We start from the raw sequence: 27,672 nt of genomic DNA on the forward strand, positions 1-27,672 counted from the left end.
GTTGTACTTTGGTTGGTTAATATGATAGTTTGATTTAATATGTATTTTGGCTAGTTATAATGAAAGTTTGGTCATTCAATAAAGTTATCAATAGCTCTGACTAAACAAATATATTCCATTCAGCACGAAACAGTTCTGAGGGGTAAAATAGTCATTCTGTACAGTCATTCAGAGGTCCAACCAAACAGCCTTTTACTGATTAAGCTCTTACTGGCTCAGAGTCTTTTAATCATTCAGACATCTTACTGGTTCAGCACTTAATGGCTCAGCACTTGCCAAACAGCCCCTTCGTTGGATGCTTTGTGGACCCTGGATGGATGGTATGGTGTGAGTGGGATACCATAACCTTTTTATGTTATTTTGTAGAATATTTGTTTATTTCAATTCCCACATGTTAAGAAACCACATAAAAGTAAAGCATTTGACCAGTAACGTTCATATGGATGAAGGAAATGACAAAAGTAACCTTTGACCAATAAAACTATAAAAGTTCAACTAAGATTTTTAGCGATCGTTAGGACAGGTTTGGAACTGGTATTGACTATTGAGAATTTTAGTGTCATACTCGTAAAACCATGTTTCATGTGCAACTTAATACGTGTCGGGTAACTACGGGTAAGGAAATTCATTTCACACTAATCAAAATTACAGAGCTCAAATTACAGACTTTCTATACGAAATCTGGTATAACCGGTTCATACCGGTTTTGAAATCATTTGGTTAACCGTCAACTAAAGGTTAACCGGTAACTTTAGTTGTATACATTTAACTATTTAAGTACATTTTTCTTAATTAGAGCTATATACATATAAGGAACCATATGAATGTTATTTATTTACAGTTTATTGTTCTTAAATTGGACATACAAATACATATTACATGTTCTGTATGAACAAACTTATCCAAAGACAGTTGACTCTCCATGGATTGCAACCTCTGCCTCTATACAACAACCGTCTTTAAACAACAGCCCTCGATTCGTCTTGAAGAATATACCGTGTGAAATGAATCTTTGCCAACCCCATTCCGGTTTTGAAGCACTGAACCAATAGCTAGCTGCAAATAATGATCGAATTCGAGTTTGTGATAAGAATAAGTGTGACAATAATAATTCAAGTTGATGTTTCATCACATAATCAAACTCTATTTCATTCATTGAAAGATAGTGTTTACATTGATACAGAAGGCGAATGGGCACAAAAATCAATTTGCGACCGAAATTAGTTAAATTCTCAGTTGTCTAGCAGTAGTGCGAAAGTAATTAACACTTTTACCTTTGCCATAGTGATGCCTTCTTTCCAGCTGATCCAACATAAGAAGAGTGAATTCGACTAATATCTTGGTTCCAGATGGAAAATTTTGAGGCTCAGCCAAAGCCAAATTAAGCGATATATAGCCACCAATACCACCTTTTCCATTAGGATATAGCTGCACCTTCCTGGGCAAATGCATATTTTATATGCATGTTAACAAATTTAATCAAGTATTCCAGTTATGATGATATAACACATAATTGCTAGTCTTTCTTAATGCAAAACACGCTCTAGATTAACCATAAGTCAATAACAATGCTGTTTACCATTTGTGATCTCCGACACTGAACACATGGGAACTTTCGCCGTCAGCGTTTAATTTCGAGTAGTTATTGATTTTCCATGTATTTTTGTAACTAACTGCATCCTTTACCATTGACAAAGACTCGGTTTTGCCTTTACTTCTCTCTTTTCGGACAAACACCTCGGCTCCAAACACACAGTTGTCGCCAACAAGATAGGCGTTGTTAGGGTCGTTAAATGTTTTAAAACTGATGAACTGATCAAAGCCCCATTCGGTTCTCAACCGATGGAATCGTCTTCCGTTAGTCTTTTCATCTGGATGAAAAATATATCTCAATGCTATAATTTATAACCATTTATTATGATTGATTAAAGAAGTTGTTACCTTCAACTTTTAAGTAGGTATCATTGATTTGATCAAGTAGAAAGATCCTGAAAGTGGCGTAGACCTCCCAACCGGGTGTGAGTGAGGCTGTGTCCGTTATGGCTAGGTAAATCGATAAGAATTCTCCAGCGTTTTTAGTCTTGTTGCCGTTTGGGTGAATCACTAACTTCCTGTGGATTGCAAATGGTTTATATGGCAAACGACTGAAAAAACGAGAATCATATCTAAAATCCCATCCTAAGTATCACCTACAAATTACTATTCATAGGTGACAACGAGTTACATATTAGTTATTACCAGCTGCTATTTAATTTTCAAATTATTAATTTTATTTTTAAAATTTGTTTATGGGATCTGTTGCTGGTGATACTCGTTTTTTTAGTAATGTAACCTTACATACACGTAAGAAAAAGAAAATACCATTTGTAGCCTCCGGTTTCAAATTCGTTTGATTCGTATCTTTCAACATTGTGTTTTGTTAACGCTGAAAATTGCTGAATGTTGAGAATGTAGTGAGCAGGTGGTGCCTCAGATGTTGATCTCAAAGCCCCTGTGGTACATTTTGCTTGATGGGTGATTAAAATCGAATTATGACATAAAAAACTTAGAACAACTGAGACAAAATTAGTGACCATGTTGGTTATGTACCTTGGGTAAGACTTGCTGGTTCTTCAATGGCCATGTGAGCTTGATACACAAGTTAATAATTAGATAAGTGATTATGTACCAAAGAAATGGCTTGTTAAATTCAAATGCATATTGGAGGGCTATATATACTTAAGCATGGCAGTGTTGCCTCTAAAGCACTTATTCTCTTCTTTTAATAAAAGCAAGAATTTAGTCATTTCAAAACCCAAATTAAAACGCTAAAGAAAGCACTTATTCTCTTCTTTTAATAAGGAACAATGGCCATTAACACACTAATTTAATGAGGTTAGCTGGTTAGGCAAATACAAATAAAAAAAAAGACTTAGTTGCATTCAAATGATTAAATGATTTCCAATGTATCATTCCAAAATATGACGTTGAGAAAAATTAAAAATTAATAAGCTCTGTTCGAGCCTTAAATGAGTTGAGCTCAAGCTCGATTTTTCTGCTCGATAAAGTAAACGAGGCAGCTCGAGCCCAAGCTTGCCCTGGCCTAGCTCAGCTAGGCTCGATGACAGCCCGTTGAAGCTTAATTCAGTCACCAATTTAGCTTTCCGAAAACTCTTGCTAACATTTTTCAAGTTTATATCCATAACATTTTTCAATTTAGCTTTCCGAAAACTCTTGAAGCTTAATCCAAAAGGGGGTTGCGGCGCAGCTTGTTGTCCGCTTACCTGCCACTTAATTGTAAATCGTTTGGATGCTTCTATGAAATATAAAAGGAGATAATTTTTATTAGTATCCATAAGTTGACCGTAACAAACTTATTGTAGGCTGGTTCACCCCAACTGGACCTCTCTTTACTCCCAATGTTTAAGATAGACCATAACAGAGCCCAAAGACTGATCCTACATTGGGTCCAAATAGCAAAGGCCCAAACAACTTTGTAACACTCGTTATTGCTAACTGCATAGTGCATACCATAAGAACCATACCAATACATAAATAGGCCGAGTTCTCCTCGCCTGTTTGTAAGGAGCCCAAAGATTAGTGCATTATTTAGCACAGCTATTTACTTAATCCATACATAAACGGCCCATACTTTTTGGGGGATAAGATTCTAGAATCATAATTAATAGAGTTAATAATTATATGAATGCTGCATATGGCTGGCAATTTATACCCGAGACATGGATACACGACGTATACCCGAACAACTTTAACATGTAATAAGTAAGGTCTTAACAGATTTCGTGTATAAAATAGGTAAACACGAATTTACCTGTTAATTTTCGTGTATAAACAGATAAAGTATTTGTTTACCTGTTAAGTACATGGTTATATTGTTATAATTAAATATATATAAGTTATCCTAAACCCTAAAAACCTAAAACATTCTCACTTCCTGTTTCTCAGCCGTCAACACTCACCGCTCACGAACATTCTCTCTCCAGCTTTTATTTCACTAAATAGGTTGTCAAATATGTGTTTCTAAATAGCTCTTATCGTGTATTAGCGTGTTTTATCGTAGTAACATGTTCGTGTTCATGTTTGGGATACAAATACACAATAAGTTTTCGTGTCATATACAGATATACATATTTTATGTTCGTGTCTCATAGTATACGGGTAACAACGCTTATTGTTACATGAGAGATGTATTGTACCCATAGGAAGATAAACCATTCTCTAGAAATGATAATTTACTTTTAACTGCTAAACGTATCATATTTATTTATCAGACTATACGTAATATACACCAAGCCGTCATAGATGGAGCTCAAACCGTTGACATAACTCCTAATTGCTTGTTGGACCCAACCCCAACCCATAGAAATGATAATTGTGGAGATTTATTTTAATAGGCTTATTATTCTATGCATAAATATAAATAACAAAGTCTAAAAACAAAATATATAATTTAACATCCTTAAATAGTTTAAGTTATCTGCTCCACGCTATCATTTGTGTGCGGCATTATTGGTGCTTGATCGTTGACGATAACACCCTAACACCGACCTATATATTGTGAAGGTATCAACAAATTCAATGATTTATTCTTGTTTTTTTTTTTATGGATATTTGACTATAAACAAGAATAATTCATAAATAAATCTTAAAAAGAATGTTAAGTTAATTAGCAAAGACTAACTATATTAAAACTCCTAAATTTGACAAAAAGCCATTGACTTCTCGTTCCATGCTCCGGGTGATGGAATTTGGGACTCTTCGAGATATTTCGTTCCATTACTCATAAGCAATGATAAAGTATCGTTGTGGCCCAGAGTCTCCCCTCCCGTTCTCTGTGCTTTTGTCCAAACTTCGCCACTAAGTTATAAGCCATGCAACTTTAAGACGTAACTCAAACTAATGCTTTTAATAGTTGGGCTATTTTCAAACAAGTTATTTAACTTGTCTAAATATGAATAGATGAAATTTATATAAGATATTAAGATGTCGTTTATTTGCACAAATGAGCCATTTTAATTCAAAAATTAGATGTATGAACAATGAAATAAAGTAATTAGGTGTATTTTACAACACCCCATGATATATGATTACTTTAACTTACAAATATACTTTGTATTCAAAATGAACTACATGTGTTATTTCATAAGTGATGCAACGTTAAACACATGATTGCTCACTTTTATAGAGGTAAAATAACCAAAAAGAACAATCTTATATACTAACGAGTTTCACATATAATGAAATGGTCGGTATATTTATAATTTGGTATTAAAAGGCAAAACAAAAATAATGGATTTTTTGCTTCTGAAAATCATCGTTTTAACCCACACTCAAAAAAAAAAAAAAAAGAAAAGAAAAGAAAAAAAGAAACTAGAAGTGATTTTATGATTTTTAAACATGATTATATGCTTATTTGTTTTTTGAAAAACAAATAAACAACTTTGAAAAGCTCAACTAAATTATTATTGAGATATTAAATAAAATTTATTATAATTTAATCTAAGGGGTGTTTGGGTTTCCTTATTTTTACCTCCTTATAACTTATTCACTTTTATAGATTAAAAAAATGTTTGAGTAATTTAACTTATTAAACATTTTAAAAAAGAAAAAAGAAGTTTTCATAAGTTAGGATTTTATAACTTTTAGAAAACTCCTTGTTAAGGTATAAAGAGGTGTAAATAAGGAATGTATAAGTTAGGATTTTATAACTTTTAAAAAAGTCCTTGTATAAGGTATAAAGAGGTGTAAATAAGGAATCCATTGAAACTATTTATACAAGCACTTAAAATGTAGAACATCTTGATCTAAACGTACACACACTTTTTGTAAAGTAATGCAGTGACACCTGTAAAGCTTCTTCCTATTACAACTCGCTTTCTATAATTCCCACACAAACACACCCATTCTATTCTCCGACCACACACACTCTCTCCAACCACCGCCACAACGCCCACCACCACCACCTCACCACCCTAACCCTCACCCTCTCCGACGACTCCACCGTCATGACCCAACACCCCACCCACCACCAACTTCTGCAATTGGGACGGAATCACCTGCGACGCATCTAACCGCGTAACCTCAATCAACATCCCTGACACGTCACTCGTCCCGTCCACTCTCAACCAACTCACTCAACTCCAAACCCTAACCCTACCACGCAACTCAATCTCCGGCGACCTTCCGTCATTATCCAACCTCACTCTCCTCCAACAAATCACACTCGACGGCAATCAATTCACCTCAATCCCGCCGGACTTCTTCACCGGACTTATTAACCTCCAAAAATTCACCATTCCGATAACATTAACCTATCCCCATGGAATATTCCATCCACTCTAGACCAAAACACCAATTTAATAACCTTTCAAGCTAGTAACGCGACTATCGTAGGCTCCATACCGGAAATATATTTGATAAATTAACTAATCTTCAAAATCTCCGGTTATCGTATAATAATATTACCGGTACATTACCCAGAACGTTCGCCGGATCACAAATACAGAATTTATGGCTTAATAACCAACGCGTAGGCCTTTCGGGTACAATTAATGTTTTATCTTCCATGACTGAGCTTAATCAGGTATGGTTACAGGCTAATTCGTTCACCGGGCCTATCCCGGACCTTTCGAATTGTACTTTGTTATTCGATTTGCAGCTTAGGGATAATCAGTTAACCGGGTTGGTGCCCGAATCGTTGGTTACGCTTCCTAAGTTGGTAAATGTTACTTTACAGAATAATATGTTGCAGGGTCCGTTACCCGTGTTTAGTTCTGGGGTTAAGAATGTAATTGATAGGAATAGTTTCTGTTTACCGACGCCTCGACCGTGTGACCCCCAGGTGATGTCGCCCCTGGAGGTATCCGATACCGTTAGCGCAGTCGTGGCAGGGTAATGATGCTTGTCAGAATTGGAATTTTATTAGTTGTGATTCGTCTAGGAAGAACGTGACGAGTGTTAGTTTTGGGAAACGGGGGTTTTCGGGTTTTGTTTCACCGGCGTTTGCGAATTTGACTTCGTTGAGGAGTTTGTTGTTGAATGATAATAATCTTGCGGGTTCGATTCCCGAGATCTTGACGTCGTTACCGAATCTTCAGGTTATTGACGTGTCGAATAATAATTTGTCGGGAACGATACCGGTTTTCCCACCGCGTGTGAAGTTTGTGCACACGGGTAATCTTTTATTGGGTCGAGACGTGTCGGGTGGGCCACCTGGGTCCGGGCCGGGTAGTGGTAACAAGGGTGGGTCGAATAAAGGGGGTTCGGGTTCAATCGGTTTGGTTGTCGGGATTGTCGTTGGTGCGATTGTTTTTGTTGTGATCGTATTATTCGTGTTTTTCAAGTGTTATGCCATGAAGAAAAACCAAAACCAAAACCACGGGGGCGGGCCTGTTAAAGATCTTGAAACTGGTAAAGGGAAGGTTAAGGTTAGTGAATTAAAAAGTCAAACTAGCGTTGACCAAACTGAGATGTCGGTTTTCGAAGGTGGTAATGTTTCAATCTCCGTCCAAGTGCTTCGAGAGGCCACTGATAATTTCAGTGACAAAAATGTTTTAGGAAAAGGCGGGTTCGGGGTCGTTTACAGAGGAATATTACCTAACGGGAATAAAGTAGCGGTCAAACGAATGGACCCGGGTGTAATGGGGACAAAACGGTTGAAAGAGTTTCAAGCCGAGATCGCGGTTTTAACAAAAGTTAGACACAGACATCTCGTGGCGCTTCTCGGGTACTGTATTAATGGTAATGAACGGCTTTTGGTGTACGAGTACATGCCACAAGGTACTTTAAGTCAACATTTGTTTGAATGGCGTGAACATAAAACGAATCCTCTTAGCTGGAAGCAACGGGTTTCGATTGCCTTGGATGTCGGGAGAGGGGTCGAGTATTTGCATAGTTTGGCTCAACAAAGTTTTATACATAGAGATTTAATGCCGTCTAATATTCTGCTTGGTGATGATATGCGGGCTAAAGTTGCTGATTTTGGATTGGTGAAAAACGCGCCTGACGGGAAGTACTCTCTTGAAACCCGAGTGGCTGGGACTTTTGGTTATCTTGCACCCGAGTATGCTGGTGAGTAATATAATTTGTATAGGTGTTTAAACGAGCTTGAGCTAAAATATAAGCTTGTTTAATAAACTACATGGAATTGGCTTGCTAAAAGCTTGAATTGAGTCGAGCTTAAACGAGCCAGAGTTCGAGATTCAACTATCGAACTTAAGTTTGCTTGCGAGCCTATTTTTATACAGTATATTGATATAATAATTAATATTATATATAAAATTATGATAAAAATAACTGAATATATGTTATGTGATATACAAGTTTATAATTTAAATATTAATAAAGTATAAGCTTAAACAAGCTCGTTCTTAAAAGTAAGCTTGTTTAATAAACGAGACCGAGCTTTAGTTATCGAGCTCGAGCTAGCTCTCGAGCTTAAACCAGCCAGTTTTTATTATATACTAAATTATTACTAATTTATAATTGAAATATTAAAAGTAAAAAATTGCATATAAATTAATTAACGAATAATAAATGAGCCGAGCTTGAAAGAACACTTAAAACGAACCTTGCTTGAGCTAGTGTAAGTTAAACAGGCCAAGTTCGAGTACAGCTTGGTTCGTTTACACCCGTATTCTCACTTTAAAAACACGTACCCAAACACTCCTTTGGTATTTTCTTATTGCTAAAAATATAAAATTTAACCTTGAGTTTTTCTTGACACAAACAGCTACTGGACGGGTTACAACAAAAGTTGATGTTTATGCGTTCGGAGTGGTATTAATGGAACTGATAACGGGCCGAAAAGCCCTAGACGATACGATCCCGGATGATAAAAGTCATCTGGTGACATGGTTCCGTCGGGTTCTTATCTCCAACGAAAACATAATAAAAGCCATTGACCAAACTTTAGACACCAATGACGAAGAAACGCTTGAAAGCATTTTAAAAGTTGCTGAACTGGCAGGCCACTGCACTGCACGTGAGCCGCATCAAAGGCCCGGCATGGGTCACGCGGTTAATGTGCTGGGCCCACTTGTGGAGCAATGAAAACCTTCTCGACCTGATGAAGATGATGGTTATGGCGGTGGTCAAAGTATGAGTGTTACTCAACTTCTTCAACAGTTGCAGGGTGGTGAAGGGTCTTCTAGAATGTTTGACGACTCGTTTGATCAAACTCAGTCAAGTTCATCGGGCCTTGTAGGCGCGTCTGGTACAACGGGTGGCAGGTAGCTTAAAAGGTCATGTTTTGATCAAGATTTGTAAAGGAGGTAAAACACTTATTGAAGTTCTTTGATTTGTTCATTTTTTTTCCACATTAGAGGTTTAATTGTTCCAAAGTAATATTCTTTTCTTTGTTTGTTGACTGATTCTTTAAATCCTTTTGGTTGCAAGAGATGTATAGTAAATGTGTTTCTTGAAAAAAAAAATTCTTTCTTTTTGTTATTGTTATTAACATGGTAAATTTCTTGTTTTATACTTTTGTGTTGGGACATTATTTTTGAACTTTTTAAAACTTAATTTTGTAAAGACTTGTAGATTGACTAAATTTAAGACTACTCCTATTGACAAACCATCATTGGTTTGCCACACTATTTAGAATAAAAAAATATTAAAAAACATTGAATTAATGGCAAACTAGTTTGTTCTGGCAAGCTAGTTTGCAACTCATATTGGTGTCACATGACCGTATGAGTGGGTATATTTTTAATTTATTTTTCTTTATTCTTTAACAATAATTTGTTTTATGTCTAATTTTGCGTTTTGCTAATAACCTTTTAATAATTATGTTTTTATAAAAATTTAAACGCGCAGTCTTGTTCAATTTTTTTTGTGAGCGTACACGTATAAATTTTATTATAAAATGAGTTAGTTTAAAAAAATTAATATAAAATTAACATTACTTATTTAAATATGTGTGATGAATATAGTATTTTTAATATAAAACCATTTTTTTTTATATTTCTAGCCATTTAGAAAAACAATTATAAATTATATTTATTGAAAAAATAATAATGAAGGTTGGGTTGCTAAGTTTGGCGGGCGTGGGGGTCGGGTTTTATCCGGTGAATCCCTCAATAGGTGGACCGCTAGGGGTTCCGTCCGTCCGGACTAGTGGTCGGCTCGGGCTACCTTTAGCCAATAGGGGCCGCCTACGGAGTACCCGGCGTTACTTAGTTGGCCGTTCAAAAAAAATGTTGGGTTGCTAATGAGTGTGAAAAGTTTAGATTTGATTGAATTGGATATGTGAAAGAGGGAGAAATTAGTTTTATAATAAAAGATTGGTTTGGGTTAGTTTATAAATGTGGATGGTCTAAGTAAAATATTAAAAGCACAAAATACATTATCACATTAATAAATAATTCATTGTGTTTTATTAATGTGAATACATTTGGTGGGTTTTGATTGATTAAGAGAATAAAATCATGTTAGGTGGTTGATGAATATTTCAGTTCTTAAATTAATAAAACGTTAGGTTCTTTTTTAATACATTTTTATTTTTTATTGTTATGTAGTGAATGAAAAGCTAAGTTTGCACATGGGGTGGGTGTTGATTGGCATCGACTGTTTAAACCACCCTGGACCTCGTTCAACGATAGAAATTTTAATGATAACTAAGCCAGTTGTTATTGCTTATATTTAAAGTTGGTAAATAACACGAGTTGGACATGCTAGATGGGCTTAGCTTACATAGATTCTGACTTCCTATAAGGTTATACGAGCATTTAACTTTTGATACCATTTTAAACGATTCATATAAGTATCATAAATCCTTAGATTAATATTTATCATGTCGTGTATTACATTTTCATAAATCATACGAGTCCTATTGCTTTATACGCCTTATATGATTTATGAAAAAAGATACGAGACATTATCTATATCTATACTATATATAAAGCATGAGTGATGGACCTCTTAATTTTTAAGAGGTACTAAACTTGTTGTTTTTACTACAAAATATAATGCATAAGATTAATACATTTTAGTTTGTATTTTGACAATTTTGTCTTTTAGCATAACCAAAATCTTGTTATGATTTATTTTAATTTATTAAAAAATAATTACAAGTTTTGTCCTTTAACTTTAATCACATTTTGTTAATTTATACAATAGTTACATATATAGCCCTTATTTTAAACCAACTACCCCGACGACGTTTAAACGTTTATAAAATTTTCACACACTAATATTTTTTTAAAAACATTATACCATACAAACGAGTATTTTATTCTCTTTAATTTGAGTATGGTATTGCTATACTTTTTTCATTTTAAACACTTAACGTGTTACGTGATTACCATTAAAGACCGACAAACGAATCAGGCGGTTTCGGCCGTTCAGGTCATGGGTCTAAAAGGTTAACGTTGGAATGAGTCGATACAAAAAGGTCGATTTGGTTTGGTTCGGGACGGGTATGGGTTGAAAGGGTTCAAGTCATAACAAATTTCGGTTAGAACATTGTCAAGTGAAACAGGTTGCGGGTCAAGACGAGTTCAATGTAGCGTTACGTGCGCACCAACACCTAACTGAGCGTGCACAATCGTTGTGACGTGCTTACTAACCGGTTAAGATTCCAATGGCGCAATACAAGCATATTATCGCCGGGTTACGCGCGTACTATCGTTAAGTCACGCACATACAGAAGCAGTAACACCGGTTACGCATTCGATGTCATGTTTACATGCAACCCCGCCGCATCGCGCGGGCATGCAACTAGTAGTATATAGTATGTTAGTCCACCAAATTTAAATCGAGTTAACAAATTTAACAAATGTGTCCAAACATATTACTACCATAGATTGTATTTTTTTTATTTATTATTATTATTATTATTTTATAATTTTAAGGAAGCGATTAATGGATTCAATAGTATTTTCAATTTAGTTGTTCACCAACCAATTAAGCATGCCATGTGATGCCTCAAGGCATCAAACATTGTAAATGATTTGATTCGCTTTATTGATCAATCAACATATGGATTATTATATTTGTGGATAATTCTTGAGGAAGAATATCATTTATTTAGAAATGGGTATTCATGCCAACGTAAATCTTCTTGAAATTTCTTTCACAAAGGGAGTTGTCGCGCACTCGCTCATGTAGGGGCGAGTTTGATATCCATCTTAAAATGTGTCTTAGACGAGTCAATTGCAAAGTGAAAGCTACCATAGAAATCGCCCATGGTAGAAGCGACATTTGCTAGGTTTTGAATAACTAACCTTTGGTATGGACGACATTTCAATATAGTCACATCCTTCTAAAAAAAACTAAGAAACATAACTACCTTAAGTGGGCGACTTCTTAGTGTAGTCACATGCAACTAGCTAGGTTGGGAAGATTATTGAAAAACCACCAGGACATGGGTGATTTCTTGAAGAAACCATGAAATAAATGCGTGGTAATTTTAGTTTCATACATGATTGTAAAACCATGTCCAATACTTGACCTGATATTAGCTTATCCATTGGGTGTCGCAACTCGTGTACCAACCTGTTAATTTATCAAAAAGATGTTCCTTTGAATTTTCATAAACATTTTTTTCTTAGCCTTAGTTTATACGACTTTATGTTTATAACAACTTTAGCATATTGTAATATGTTAAACTACATCCATATCAGAATCATCATAAAACTGTTTAAGATATTGAAAATCTAAATTGCATGATGATACATACAGATTTCAAACGATAAGTTCATACTTTATGGCATACAAAATATATATATTATATAAGGAAAATTGGTTTTAAATAATCCCAACTATGCCTTATTGGTAAATATCAGTCCTAATTTTACAGTTGTCTGCTGGCAGTACCAACTATTTGTGTATTTGTTTTAAACGGACCGCGACTAACGGAGGTTAACTCCGTTAGTGTTTTGCTGACGTGGCTCATCTAGGTGTCAAAAAAGAGATTACGTGGACGGATTATGTGGCATGCCAGATCTTTTAATATAAAACAAACAAAAACTCATCCCCATCTCTTTTACTTACATAAATTAAAGAACCCTAAATCCCCAATTCGATCGAATAAACCCTAAACCCCTAAATCGATCGATGGTATGGAACGGTATTGTTGATGAAGGAATCCAGTGGGTACGTGTAGGTTCCCAACCGGATCTACACGGAATATCTCGTTCTACGTAGGTGCGGAATCCCTACGTAAGACGTTACGAGCGTATAAGACGATATACGTTAACACGATCGAACACACGTTACAATAAACAAAGACTCGTTGTATTGCAACTGGAAACACGTGATATCAATCACTGAATACACAAACTCGTAAACTCGATACAATCCTTCACTCTATTGATTTCAGCCGTAACCTAATGTTTATATAACCACGACAACTTCGTCTGGCATGTTCAGGAGAAGTTGTCACTAACTTCGCTTACTCTACAAGTTCGTCTATATCAGCGAACTTGTGAGCTAACTTCGCTTAATACAAAATACTAATCCAACTAACTCGATTACAGACACTAGACACTGAACTACTTACATCATGTACCAACAGACTCCCCCTTGGCAGTAGCTTCATATCTTTATCTTCAAGCACGTGTCTTGTAATCTTCAACAATCTTGTATCTTCATCTTTAAGCATGCACTCCTTCTCGTACACAAACCGAAACAACTCTTTGATATTTCCTCGCTTCTTCTTTCCAAGCAGGAATATAAAATATCTTCTTCTCATTCAGCACCTGGAGATCAGCTTGAGACAAGTTCACTAGATGCATCGAATCATATACTCTCATCAGCTCTTGTTCATCTTCGTCCTCCATTACTGCTTCAGCTGTTTCACAATCTACATACCACCACTTCAGATCTTTCAGCACGTCCTTGGGCATTTGTTTCATCGGCACTTCCTTTAAACACCGGATCGGCTTATACTTCATAATCATCCAAGGCTTGCCATCTGCTCTATAATAGTTCCGACTCTTAGAAAATCTCCTTGTTATAGAACGCTAGTGAGAGTTTTCTGCGACGCGCATCACTTGGGTGACTTGTTTTTGGGAATTCTTCGCAAACAGTGAGTTTCACTTTCCCCTTTTAAACTCTTTAAACGCTTTTCACTTGGGGGGAGATAACATACTCCGAAACGCTTTAAGATTTTGTTATGAAATTATATATCACTTGTAAAGGCTAAGTGGCAAACGAAACAATTGAAGTCCTTCACACATCGAACCGTTTAGTATTGGAAAATAGCGAGTCACTGTTGAGTAGTACTACTGGGTTTGACAAACCCCACCCAACCCTAAGCTCGACTGGAGGTCGAGTGGGTATAATTTTGGCTAACACATTACCATGGTCGGGATAGACCTGGTGGCAAGGCACATGATAAACAGTCAGCTTCGGTGTCGAACACTTAGTAATACTTGTTGTATAGGCTAGCTACCTATCGATATATAATTGATTTAACACTATCTGGTAAACGCAAAACGCTAAACGCAAAACGCTGAACGCAAAACGCCAAAACGCTTTGTTTTATATAAACTTGTGAACTCACCAACCTGGTGTTGACACTTTTAGTATGTTATTCTCAGGTAGCCGAGGCGGGCGCGCGGTATAGGAGCATGCATTGTTTTGAACACTATTGATTATGCAAACTTGTTTTAAACTGTTACTACGTGGGTTTTTAAGTCGTCTTGTGTGGCGCAACACTTGGTCTATGTCTTTACGTTTCCGCACTTATTTTCACTTAATGTTTTATGGTTTGATTATAACTAATGATTCCGATCCTGTTAGTTCACACCCTCTGACGGTAAAACTCCGTTAGTGGATTTTGAGGGTGTGACAGGTACCGAGAGTGTAAACAAAGGACTAGCTACTTTTGGTTTATCTTTTATTTTAGAGATTGTAGGGAGAGGACATGATACGTTTTGGTACTTTCTAATGGGTCAACGACTCAACGGTACCCATAAATGATAAACCACAAGTATATGCTATTTATACATTAGCTTTTGTGTTTATTGATGTGTGAATTTGTTAGCTTTAGGCACTTAAAGATTAAGGATTGTTGATTTTCGGTTGGAAATAGAATTGGAGGTGTGTTATAAGTTGCTACTAATCATATATTTTTCATGTTGTTTGTGTGGTAGATCGTTACAGTTTCTATGTCGGTTGTTAACAAGATATATAGTGTGGTGGGAAGATAATGAGATCAGCCTTGGTTTTCTTGGTGTCAGGGTCTACGTTAGGTTAGAGCAAGTATTTTGTACATAGGAATTTTAATTAGCATAAAAGAATTTGGTTTGTGATTGATTCATGAGGGCATCTACATAAATCATTGTTCCTATATGTAAAATCGACCATGACAATGACGAACTAAACAACTACTGGTCGAATTCTCGTTGCGTCCCGCCACAACGCGCGGGCTCTTCTACTAGTATGACTTTATGTTTATAACAACTTGTTAAACTAAATCCATATCAGAATCATCATAAAACTGTTTAAGATATTCAAAATCTAAATTGCATGATGATACAGAATTCAAACGATAAGTTCATACTTTATGGCATACAATATATATATATATATATATATATATATATATATATATATATAGGTATATATATATATATGTTTAAATTCAGGAAAGAAGTCAAGTTATTGCAAAAAGTGTGAGAAGTGGTTTTAACCAATCATGTTTTTTTCCTTTTTCTTTTTGTTTTATTTAATTGTAAGGGTAGACAAGTAAATTGTTAAGACTTATATTTTTGGTAAGTAAGTATAAATATGGTAATTTTATGAATCAATATTATTATCTTTAAATAATTTATTTTCCAATAACGGGATTTTTATATTCTACAAAATTTAAGTTAGTTGAAGCTTATAGACTCTTCACTAAATTCATTTTTTTTTCTTTTCTTTATTAATATTATTATTATTATCTTACACAACAAATAAGTTCCCTACACATTAAAATTTAAAAAAGCAAGCCCTCATAGTTTCAAAATTACTAACTACACAACAGAGTAAACAACCTACATACATAGGATGCCAAACAATGTTACTATATAAGACACAAACAATTAACTTATACCTGTAGAAAAATTTATGTCCTACACCAAATTAAAACACTCATTTAACATTTCCTACACAAATTTAATAAATCCATACAGAGTGGTATTTGAATATACCCTACACAAATGTTAATCATAGCACACAAATAAAAAATATAAATAAACATATAACCCTTCATACACAAAATTAAAGGACCACTACATAATGATATTTGAATATATCTTATGTAGGTATTAGTTATATTAAACGAAATAATAAAACATTCTTATTAACAATACCCCAACATAAGTTGAAAACATCCTACACAGTTAAGAAATTATACTTATTGGTATTTGAATATATCTACATAAGTTAAAAACATCCTACACAGTATATCGATATTTTCACATTTTGTGAACAATCATCTTTTGTTACAAAATCTACCAAAATAAATAATCAAAACTATACCTACATAAAAAAATAAAACCCTACACTCTCACTAAAACCAATTTATTTTATTAGGAAACCTTAGGCGCGCAAAGAAAACAAAAAATATTGAAACAAACTGATTAATCACGTTTTTTTTATCTAATTAAAAATGTAGGTTTCTTAGTATGAAAATCATGATGTATTTAGTGCATTTAAAAAAAGGAAAGAAAAGAAACAACAAAATAAAGACAAGTCTTATTGGTATTTGAATTTTGGAATTAGACGATTATGGTAATGGAAAACATTAAATGATTGAAGTCAACTTTTAGCAACTCACTAATCGTAAACTTTTGTCATAAAATAAGACGACTAAACTACCCTTTTTATATTAAAAGCCTCATAAATGATATGTTTATATATTACAAGATTGTCATTATCATTATGAACCATAGATCAAACATAATCAATGATTAAGATTTATTTCTTGCACTTCTTGCAATAATGTGACTTTTCTCCTGAACCATCCCTATATATATATATATATCTATAATATATATAAATGAAGACATAAAAATCCTATGTGTCGCGATTGGTCGCTCCCCCTTTTTTTGGAGTCACCAGATTTGCTTGATTTTTAAATGGAGGCTTCTCATGCATTTGACCCGAATTCATGGTTATGGGTCTTACCAAACCCAGATATTCCTTAAACAAGTTATAACATCTCATTAAATAAAAAATTATTCTCACCAAATTATTGATATAAAAATCCTATAAAATAGGATATAATAAAAATTAATATCTTATTTATTTTAAAAAAAGATATATATATATATATATATTATTTAAATTAAAAAACCAATTTGATAGTAAAAAAAATAAACGGGTCTTGGGTCTCATCAAACCATAAGTATATTATTAACTTTCATAAATATTATTTATAATTAAATAAACCAATTTTATAGTAACAAAAATAAACGGGTATTGGGTCTCATCAAAACCATATAGCTTTTAAACCGGGTTATAACATCTCATTTATTTGTGAAACAATTTATCATCAAACCATAAGTATATTATTAACTTTCATACAAAAAAAAAGATATAAATTCAAAAAAAAATAAAAATATTAGAACAAACAATATAAAACAACCCCCATAATACGGGGGATAAAAAATAGTATATATACATAATCAAATACATGCCATAAAATAAGAGTTAAATTTTCACTTATTGAATCAACTACAATATACTTAACAAGGGTAAAGGGAAAAGCTTTTCGGATATACGATTTGGGTATACGATTTATGCAAATAGTTATACGGTTTCGGCAAATGTGGCCGGATATCACCTAAATACACGTCTCATGCCCACCGAATTTTAGAACTAATCTCATACTCGGTTCCAATTCTTGTCCTGAATGTTTTGCATTTCGAATATTCCTGCATTGTTCGGGTTTTTTTATCCCTACACTGCCCCTATCTCACTTCAATAGTATATTATATTTTGAATTTTAAATCTACCTCTCTCAAAGATCATTGCCACCCTCACGAGTCACATAAGTTATGAAGTTCAACAATCACTCTTTATATTAATTAACACATATATACATCATCATCAAATACCATCTCAATCTGTGATTCAGTAATATTAACATTCTTTATGATATGGAGAACCAAGAAATCCCCAAGATGACTCTTCTTTTCCTCTCTTCCTTTTGCGTCATCGCTATATCAAGTACCTTTTCTATACAAATTTCTTTTATTTTTTATAAATGTTCTTCGATGCCTACAATTAAAGCCGTTCAAAAACCCTACTTGAAATCGGCTTTATTTATTGTAAAAGAGTCGAGCCTGAACCAAAGTAAGCTCTCTCGTTTAAACTAAAGCCCAACTTTCAATACATATAAACTATAACCAAAATTATAGTCAAATTAGAATCAAAATTCTAAAGCATGTAAACATATAAATTATAAATTATGGGTTATGTATGTTAATGAAACATTTTTTTATATACAAACTATGAAAAAAAAATACAATTTTTTTACTTTTTTTTAAATACTAAATACTATTTGACATTTTACATTAGAACTAGAGCTCGATATTTCAGCTTGTTAAAATAAAAGAGCCAAGCCGACTGGGTTTGGTTTGTAAATGAGCCTAGCCTGAGCTTGGGTTTGCTTGGCTTGACTCGACTCAATTTGTCTAAACTCATGGTACAACTTTTTATACATCATAATCTCAACATTTTTCGTTTACTTCGCAATTTCAGGAGCCGTGGTATCGAACCGGATCGGTATAAACTACGGGCAGCTCGGTAACAACCTCCCGACCCCAGCCCGATCAATCGAGCTCCTCCGAAACATGAACACGGGTCGGGTCAAACTCTACGACGCCGATCACGAAATCCTCAACCTATTATCAGGAACCGACATCGACGTTGCAATCACCGTCGCCAACGACGAAATCTCGGGCATTGCCGCCAGCCAACACCTAGCCGACCAATGGGTGTACGAACACATCATAGCTCATTACCCTCGTACCCGGATCCGGTTCATCCTTGTTGGTAATGAAGTTTTTAGCTCCATTAGCACACCCGAAGATATGCAAACAGCGCGTGACCTTGTACGCGCTATCAGACGGATTAAAAACACGGTTAAAGCGTTAGGGATTCGGAATATTAAAATCGGAACCCCTCTTGCTATGGACATGATGGAAACATTAACATTTCCACCATCAAATGGGAGTTTTAAGCCACAAATACAACAACTTATGGTACCATTATTAAAATACATTAACGGGACAAAATCATTTTTTTTCATAAATGTTTACCCTTACATTACATGGGTTGAAAGCCAAGTATGGAACCAAACCGCGATAAGCCTCGAGTTCGCTTTACTTAGACCCGGGGACGAAAACTACAAGGACCCACAAACCGGGCTAGTGTACACGAATCTACTAGACCAGATGCTTGACTCGGTTGTGTATGCGATGGCTAAATTGGGCTATGATGATGTGATGCTTGCGATTGGTGAAACGGGCTGGCCACACGAAGGCGAGTCAGGTGCGAACCGAGACAATGCGGGTGAGTATATTAATAATCTTGTTAGGAAAATGAGTGTGGTCCCGAGTCTCGGGACCCCGGCCCGGCCCGGGGTGGTTATACCGACTTTTATATATTCGTTGTATGATGAGAATCAAAAGTATGGGCCGGCTACGGAGAGACAATGGGGCTTGTTGAACCCGGATGGAAGCCCGGTTTATGAGGTGAACATGACTATAGGCTTATGAGATTGAGATGTTGTTAGTTGATATATGAGGAAAATAATGAGGTATTATGTTAGAAACTTGATTAAAAGAGTTGTTGAACTTTAGTAGTTTGTTAAACTATGACTTTTAATGACTATTGACACAAATACTATGAAATATGAGTTATGTCCCATAAGATATAATTGATAATTTAATCATATCACTTATAAAAACAAAAATAAATCAACTATCAAAGTTCATACATAGAAAAAAATGAAATCATGATCTATTACATAAATAAAACTTGGTAAATCAAATTTGAGGAGTGGTAGATCGATGATTAACTAATATAAAAAAGGTAGGAAGTTAAAACACTACTACACAAATGCCCATCACTAACGGACTATAAGGAATATATGTCAAAGTCAAATTATCCAGGACTTGGTTTCCAACGGACTTTCACCGACGGATTACTGTCAGCAACAACCTTTATCGATGAATTTTTAACAAATGCGTGCGTCAGTAAAAGTCATTAGTTTTGTACTTTTGTAGAGTTCAAACCGTATTCGAGAAGGATGGGAAACCGGGACGCATCCTTCCATACCCGGCTCATCCCCAGCATCACCATCCCGGACTCTGCAAACCGGTAAACCGGAGATTGGACCCGGGATATCTTCGCGAACCATTCCGCCTCCTGGTAGCTGGAAGCGTGAAGGCTCGGAAGCGCTTGACCCTTCTTGAACTTCATAGCAATGGGGATGGCGCGGGCAGAGATGTAGAAGAACTCCCGCTTCCACGATCGTAGACTGCGCTCGGTCACGCAGATCTTCAAACCCTTAATACGGGTTGTCAGGGTGTACCACCCCTGGACGCACCTCCAAGTATAGAAGGTCATCAGGCGGTCCACGTAGGGCTCAATACCCAGAATCCGGCACACCCACTCGAAGTGCCGGACCTTGGCAATCGCCATCGGATGCACCTCGGTCAGGTGCACACCGTGCCTCTCCAGGACACGGTACACAAACTTTGTCAATGGGAACCTAAGGTTCCCATAAACAAAGAATGCAGCATATACCCCGATCTTGCCACTGGGGGCATCGTACACAGTCTGGTGGGATTCAGGAAACTCAGGCTCGAGAGACTCAAGCATGAACTTCCTGACGATGTACTGGTACTGATCGACAGGTAGAGCACACTGGCACTCGCCAGCAGTACTCCTATCGTCGGCTACAGCTTCAGCATCATGAGAAGACATTTTGCAGAAAGAAGAAAGTGATTTCGGGAAAATGCTTGCCTGAAAAGGGGAGTATTTGCCGGAAATCACTAAGAAGAAGAGAGGTGAAAGTATGGATTACAAAGAACCCTCTCCCCCTTTATATAGTAATCGCAATTAATGCGGTGAATTTAATGCGGAGGAGAGAGAAATCGAAGGTGCAATGAAACTATGACACGTGACAAAAAGCAAGCTGGAAACAGCTGTTGAAAGGACGTGTGCCAGTAATTTCGCGGCCACGCGCCCGAAAAATCGCGCCCACGCGCCTGAAAAGCGTCTGGAATGACCATGTACTATCACGTCACCATAACTTCCTGCACGTCCTGACACAGTCAGAAGAAACCGTCGCACGACGTTTCAGAGGTTTGGACTGTTCCTATCTTTCCACAAACCCTTCGAATTTCAAAATTCAAATTTTGAAAATATTAAAAAGTAAGCGGGAAAATCCCCCTTACCTTGGCAAACAAGTAACTGTAAGACGGATGCGGGTACAGTGTAAAGGCAAAACCCTTCACATACCTAGCACCCGCAGGGAATTGAAGCCAAGTAAATTTTGGCGAACAAGTAACCGTAAGACGGATGCGGGTACAGTGTAAAGGCAAAACCCTTCACATACCTAGCACCCGCAGGGAATTGAAGCCAAGTAAATTTTGGCGAACAAGTAACCGTAAGACGGATGCGGGTACAGTGTAAAGGCAAAACCCTTCACATACCTAGCACCCGCAGGGAATTGAAGCCAAATATTCCTCGGCAACCAAGTAACTATAAGACGGCTGCAGGTACAGTGTAAAGGCAAAACCCTTCACATACCTAGCACCCGCAGGGAATTGAAGCCAGGAATACCTTGGAAGTAAAGTAACCGTAAGACGAGCGCTGGTACAGTGTTAAGGCAAAACCCTTCACATACCTAGCGCTCCGCTGGGAATTGAAACCAAGAAAGATCTTCTGGGCAACGCTTGCGGAAGCGGAAATAACATCCCCGCATAGCGGGAACGTCGAGAACTACGTTGTTTGAAGCTCCAGGATGGAATTGGTGGTTTTAACATAATTGATCACTATGTTCAAAACTACCAAAACCTCATGGAGAATCCACACAAGTGGGACTCAACGCTCCTGACTTGCGAGGAGGTTACAGACCTACCCGCATCATACCCAAAGACCAAGCAGGAAACTCGGGAATTTCTGCAAGTGACAAGGACTTCCGCGGGAAGAATCCCCATGGAAAACCTTAAAAAAGCCTTTTCAAAACCCTTTGCTTAAGTCCAAAAGTTCACCTCACTTTATTAAACACGCATGAGAAGAACATTGGACTGGGGGGACTTGAAGAGGTAGGTCCCAGCAGAGCCCAGTTGGACCCGCAAGACTCACCTTAAACAAGGACGTCTGCGCAGAAACCAACTGGATCCGCAGGACCAACCATGCTCAGAGACGTGACGTCCTTACGCGCAATACGAAAGCTGGTCCCGCAGGAAATGCCTCCCAATGGTGAAGGACTCCGCCTGTCCCCGCAGCCTCGGATACAAGCCATTAGGGAAGGCCACCCGCGCAGCAAGGCTACACGCACAAGGCACTTAGCTCTCAATCGTTCAGTGTCACCTGAGAATGAGCGAAGCCGGGAACAATCCCGCACAAGGGCGGGAGGGGGAATACTCCCGCCCAAATAAGCCAGTCCGTACGATACAGAAAGATCTTCTGTACTGTACCTGACGAGGTATGGGAAAAAGATCTGACTAAAGATATGACAGCTTATAGACAACAGTATGGCGAGCAGCATGCTCCTACACTGTATGTCACTATTAGCCGCTGCCTACTCACCAACTCTTGTCATACCACGTGCGTAGCTGACAGTTGGTGGAAAAGGAATAGTATACAGCAGGCCTGGTCGCTGTCAGCCGCTACCTACCCACCAACTACCAGCAGGGCACGTGCGTAGACTACTGTTGGTGAACAGGAACACTGTTGCAGACGGCCATACCTCCTTGGAAACCTACCTTCGGCTATAAATACCACAAATGGTATGACCATCTGATCTTATCTTGTATTATCATATCATATCTTATCACATTATCATCATATTATACCTGATATCTGCTCTAGCAATCTCTTAATATACTTTTATATTTAAAGAGCAATCTAGTCTGATTCTCACGCCGGAGGGTGGTCACAAGGAGGAACCCCCCCCCTTCTCAGTGACGAGCTCACGGTGTCTGTTTTGCAGGTTATCAGAAGAACCATCTTCTCAGGGTCTAACCCCTCGTGGGAAACATCTATCTAACCCCCAGATTACCAGTAATCTGTCCGGGGTTCGGTTAGTGTTTCTTCACGTTAGAAATAATGTAAATTAGTTTTCAAGGTTGAACAATTACCTTTATTTTTGACAAATGTTTCCTTTTCTTTTAACACATAATAATTAAAAAGAGTTGTTAACAAATCTATAAATTGACAAGAGAAATGACAAAATCTATAGTTTAAGCTTACCACATGGACCGCAATCAACTCCGTAGAATATAATCAAATCCGGTATGCTTGGTTTGACAATTTTGGAACAGTTTTGAGTATATTAATAACCAAAACAAAAATTGATTCTTTCACTAGATTTAATCGTCGTGGATGGTTAATACAAACCTTCACAACTTTGATTTTGTTTTCTTCAAGTAGTAAAAAATAAAACTAAGTTAAAGTCGTGTTTTATTATCAAGTTAGTACGAGTGTTTAAATCTCTACAAACCAACTGAATCGTTTAAAACGAAGAAAGTTGGGCGATTTGGTTAGTTTGAAATATATACAGTTCGGTTTTGATGAGTTGATGGTTTAAGGTCTGAAACTTTGATTTACTGTTTGGAATTTGGATCCCATCGTTAAATCAAACCGGCCGTTTAACATTTATTTACTAACTTCTTTTATTTTAATAAAACATGTATTATATACACAAATGACCCTTCTTAACCTTTTTTTTAAATCTATTACAAATTACTCTTGAAAAGTGTTTTTTTCTATATCGTCAAAATCGAACTATCAAATTGTAAAAACGACTTATCCGGTTATATATTACAAAACCACATTACCTATTCGACCCCATACTTTCGTCAAGTCAAACTAGCTGGATCGTGAACACCTCAGGCAGAGGTGCACAAGCTAACTAGTTAACCGATTTCTAACCGGAAATCTAACCGGTTTACAAGTTTTTTTTTTATTATTTGATAAAAAAACCGAGTTTTTCCCGGCTATTCATCAGTTAAGCGGTTAACCGGTTATACTGGGTAAGAGTTTCTTATCTCAAACCCAGTTTGTACAATCGGTCCGGTTATATCCGCCAAATAATTAATCGGTTCTCAGTTAACCGAAATTCCAAATATTAAAAACTAAAAGGACGTTAACGTAATCAGAAAGTACCTCAGGGGTCAAACTAAACAAAACTGATAAAGGATGACAGTATTCCCACATACGTCGTCGTTCCGCTGTCTAAACTTGACCATGTGGCACCTTTAACTGGTAAAGAGTCAACTGTCATCATTCTCATTCTCATTCTCATTGCCAATTTTGGGGGTTTTCAAATTCTTCCAACTGCAAATGGACGGAAATCAAGCGGCATCCGGCGGCGGCGGACCGGCGCCGTTCCTTCAAAAGACGTACGACATGGTGGACGACTCCGTGACGGACGAGATTGTGTCGTGGAGCACCAAAGGAAACAGTTTCGTCGTCTGGAATCCGCCTGAGTTTGCTCGCCACTTGTTACCGACGTATTTTAAGCATAATAATTTCTCCAGTTTTATTAGACAGCTCAACACTTATGTAAGCGACTGCTGCTGTTATTCATTCTATTTTGTATCAATTGATTTGTTATGTGTGTAGATTATTCGATTTCTAGGTTATTATTTGATCGATCTAGTGCTATAATTGAAACTTGCAAATTAGTATATTGCTATAAAAGTAGCATTATTGATTGTAGTCAGTGTGAATAATGATATGTAGTTATAATCTTTATATGTAGCCCGAGCTCGAATCCTTTGCTATTTATTAATTAAATTGATATACGTTTTAAATTATTTTTATATATTTGGATAAAAACCTTAAATGAGCTTAAGCTCGGCTGTACAGTGTGAAATTAATGCATAGAAGTCTGAAAGAGGCAAAAGTTAAAAACACACGAGCCTAAACAAGCTTCCCATACAAAGCTTGAGCCCGGGCTCGATAAATAAACGAGCTTTATTTGAGGCTCGGCTTGTTTTCAGCTTTTTATTGATTGGATCTTGAGTAGCTCACGAGCGGCTTGGCTCGTTTGCGCCCCTATGTTGGTTTAATTTGGTTGAGAAAAATGGAGAAGAAAGAGAAGAAGCTGAGTTATTTGCATATCATCATGTTAATTGTTACCCGAATTTATTATCTGTTATAGACTTATAGTTATTATTATTTGATTCGTCATTCGATTAAGCTTGTTCGTTACTTATTATTCTTTCTCTAGTTTGAATAATAGGATAATTATTGACGTTTTATCGTTATCATTAGTTGGTTAGTTTGATCATAAGTCTATCATTTTCATTTTAATCTTCCTATACAAAGCTATTTGGTTTACAGTTATTCAGTTATTTTTCATAAATACAATTTTTTTATGTTAATAGATAGTGTTTCTTGATGGACATACAATTAACCACATCATGTATAAGTTAATTAACTTGAATGATTTTTTTACAGGGTTTCAGAAAGATCGATCCCGAAAGATGGGAATTCGCGAACGAAGAGTTTTTAAAAGATCAAAGACACCTTTTAAAAAACATTCATCGCAGAAAACCGATTCACAGTCACAGTAACAACCCTCAATCTTTAACAACCGACCCTGAACGAGCAGCTTTCGAGGAAGAAATCGATAAACTCACACGCGAGAAAACTTCACTTGAAAAAAACATAAGAAGATTTAAACAACATCAACCCGTTACAAAACTTCAACTCGAAGACCTTACCCAACGGGTCAACACCATTGAACAAAAACAAGACAATCTGTTGACTTTTCTAAAAAAAGCATCTCAAAACCCTGGGTTTGTTGACCACCTCATTCAGAAACTCGAATCAATGGATCTGTCGGTTGAAAACAAGAAACGAAGATTGCCTCGGTCACACACTTCCCCAGAAGACGGTCATGCAGACAATCACAGCCCGTCTCGGCCCGATTTTGGGCCTGTTTTTCATCATGATTTCTCAAATAAGCTTAGACTCGAGTTGTCACCAGCCGTTTCGGATGTGAATTTTGTTTCTAACAGCACGCAAAGCTCAAACGAAGACGGTGGAAGTCCAAATATTATATTAACTGAAGACTGCACGAGGACGAATGAGATGTTGACCCCTGGCGGGCCTCAAGACCTGATAGATACCTGCGCATCATTCGGTTTTAACTCTTTTATGCAGAAAACCAGGGCGTGTTTAGATAACAATGAAGAACCCGAGGGCCATTTATCGTGTCAGTTGAATCTCACTTTGGCTTCTTGTGTATCTCAAGCTGACCTGTCTCAAGCTACAGTTGCAATTCCCGAATCATTTGAGGGTATTCGAAAAACCCCAGGTCAAAATGTGACTCATGATGGTCAAACTAATAATGCAGCGGCACCTGCAAATGTTCAGGCTCGGGTTAATGATGTGTTTTGGGAGCAGTTTTTGACTGAGAGACCGGGCTCCTTGGATGTCGAAGAAACCGGGTCGAATTTAAGGTCAACGCCATCGTTTGACCAAGAAGATATAAGATCAGGTCAGGTGTCGTATGGGAATTCAAGGAATCTGAGGAATCTGACTCTTTGAGAAAGATATTATAACACTGAACGTGGTTGTCGGGTTTCAAGGTTAGTCTTGCTTTGTTGTAACTTTTATATATTAGTTTATATGTTTATAATACTTTTAACTAGTTTTGTATTTTCAGCTTAAATAAGTTGTAAACAAATTTGTTCTTCTTTGGTTCGTGAATAACGTCAGTTCACATGTGAAATATATTTTTCTTGATTTTCTTCTCGTTTTCATGGCTGGTTTATAGCGATGTTCATACACGTCTGCGTATTATGAAAAGGTTCACGAATTAGCTATATAAATACTGTATGAATTTTAGACGCCTTACATGTTTGAAACTCTGGTCTCATGTTTCATAGAGATCTAAATGCTTCACATCGCTTTTAAATCCAAGCTAATAGTGCTGAAAATAGGATTCAGTTAAGTGATAATTAGCAACAGGTGCTGTAAAAACATTACATGTTGACTTTTGACCACTCATAAGTTAAAGAGCACAAATGATACACAACCATAAGTAGGTTTGTTCTTATTATCAATACCCAAAAGCTGTGGGGTTCCGGTTGGTTTTTGAGGTCGCTAGTGTGGCAAGCAATAAGAAAATAGAAATAAGAAAAATGTAAAAATATAAAACAATTTCCTTGTATAAAATCATTTATAAAAGGATAAAAGAAGGTAACAAGAGGTCAAGAAGAAGGAACAAAGCACAAAAGGTCTACTTATTCATGGTTATGGACCTTAGTACATCTGTTATTTTTATCAGAATAAGCTGAGTCGAATTGACTCGAATTGATGGGTAAAATACGAGTCAAGCTTGAGCTGGACTTGATTGAACTCCCTCAATGAACAATTATATTGTACTGCATGATTTTTCTTGATTAAAGGACCGTTTAATGTTTTAGTATGTCATTTACATAATTTTTTGATTTTATTAACTGATACTGTTATGTATTATTCTAA

At 36.5% G+C, this 27,672-nt stretch overlaps 3 protein-coding genes and 1 pseudogene across 5 annotated transcripts; 3 read left to right on the forward strand and 1 right to left on the reverse strand.

Moving 5' to 3' along the window:
* Positions 1–833: 833 nt before the first annotated feature.
* LOC143574875 (protein RESTRICTED TEV MOVEMENT 3-like) lies at positions 834–2,819 on the reverse strand. Of its 2 annotated transcripts, XM_077059387.1 has the most exons (6): positions 2,590–2,819; positions 2,362–2,491; positions 1,942–2,111; positions 1,580–1,871; positions 1,275–1,438; positions 834–1,056 (listed from the first exon to the last, which is right to left on the reverse strand). In XM_077059387.1, the coding sequence occupies exons 1-6, from the start codon at positions 2,621–2,623 to the stop codon at positions 899–901; spliced, it is 948 nt and encodes a 315-aa protein (XP_076915502.1). In that variant the 5' UTR covers positions 2,624–2,819; the 3' UTR covers positions 834–898. The 2 variants fall into 2 exon arrangements, with proteins under 2 accessions (XP_076915502.1, XP_076915501.1); XM_077059386.1 differs by lacking the exon at positions 2,590–2,819 and having other exon boundaries at positions 2,362–2,577.
* A 3,193-nt stretch (positions 2,820–6,012) lies between these two features.
* Positions 6,013–9,409, forward strand: LOC143574866 (receptor-like kinase TMK4 pseudogene; annotated as a pseudogene). The gene is made up of 2 exons (XR_013142669.1): positions 6,013–8,070; positions 8,732–9,409. The product of XR_013142669.1 is annotated as a receptor-like kinase TMK4 pseudogene (transcript).
* An 8,422-nt stretch (positions 9,410–17,831) lies between these two features.
* On the forward strand, positions 17,832–19,805 carry LOC143574877 (putative glucan endo-1,3-beta-glucosidase A6). Its single transcript, XM_077059388.1, has 2 exons — positions 17,832–18,162; positions 18,697–19,805. Exons 1-2 carry the CDS (start codon positions 18,093–18,095, stop codon positions 19,713–19,715), a joined length of 1,089 nt encoding a protein of 362 aa, XP_076915503.1. The 5' UTR covers positions 17,832–18,092; the 3' UTR covers positions 19,716–19,805.
* A 4,666-nt stretch (positions 19,806–24,471) lies between these two features.
* LOC143574858 (heat stress transcription factor A-5-like) lies at positions 24,472–26,940 on the forward strand. Its single transcript, XM_077059375.1, has 2 exons — positions 24,472–24,738; positions 25,639–26,940. The coding sequence occupies exons 1-2, from the start codon at positions 24,517–24,519 to the stop codon at positions 26,731–26,733; spliced, it is 1,317 nt and encodes a 438-aa protein (XP_076915490.1). The 5' UTR covers positions 24,472–24,516; the 3' UTR covers positions 26,734–26,940.
* The last annotated feature ends 732 nt before the right edge of the window (positions 26,941–27,672 follow it).

The sequence above is a fragment of the Bidens hawaiensis genome, unplaced genomic scaffold, assembly GCF_021521415.1.
Source record: "Bidens hawaiensis isolate Kalapana, Puna unplaced genomic scaffold, B.hawaiensis_p1.1 tig00027123_1, whole genome shotgun sequence".
NCBI lineage: Eukaryota > Viridiplantae > Streptophyta > Magnoliopsida > Asterales > Asteraceae > Bidens > Bidens hawaiensis.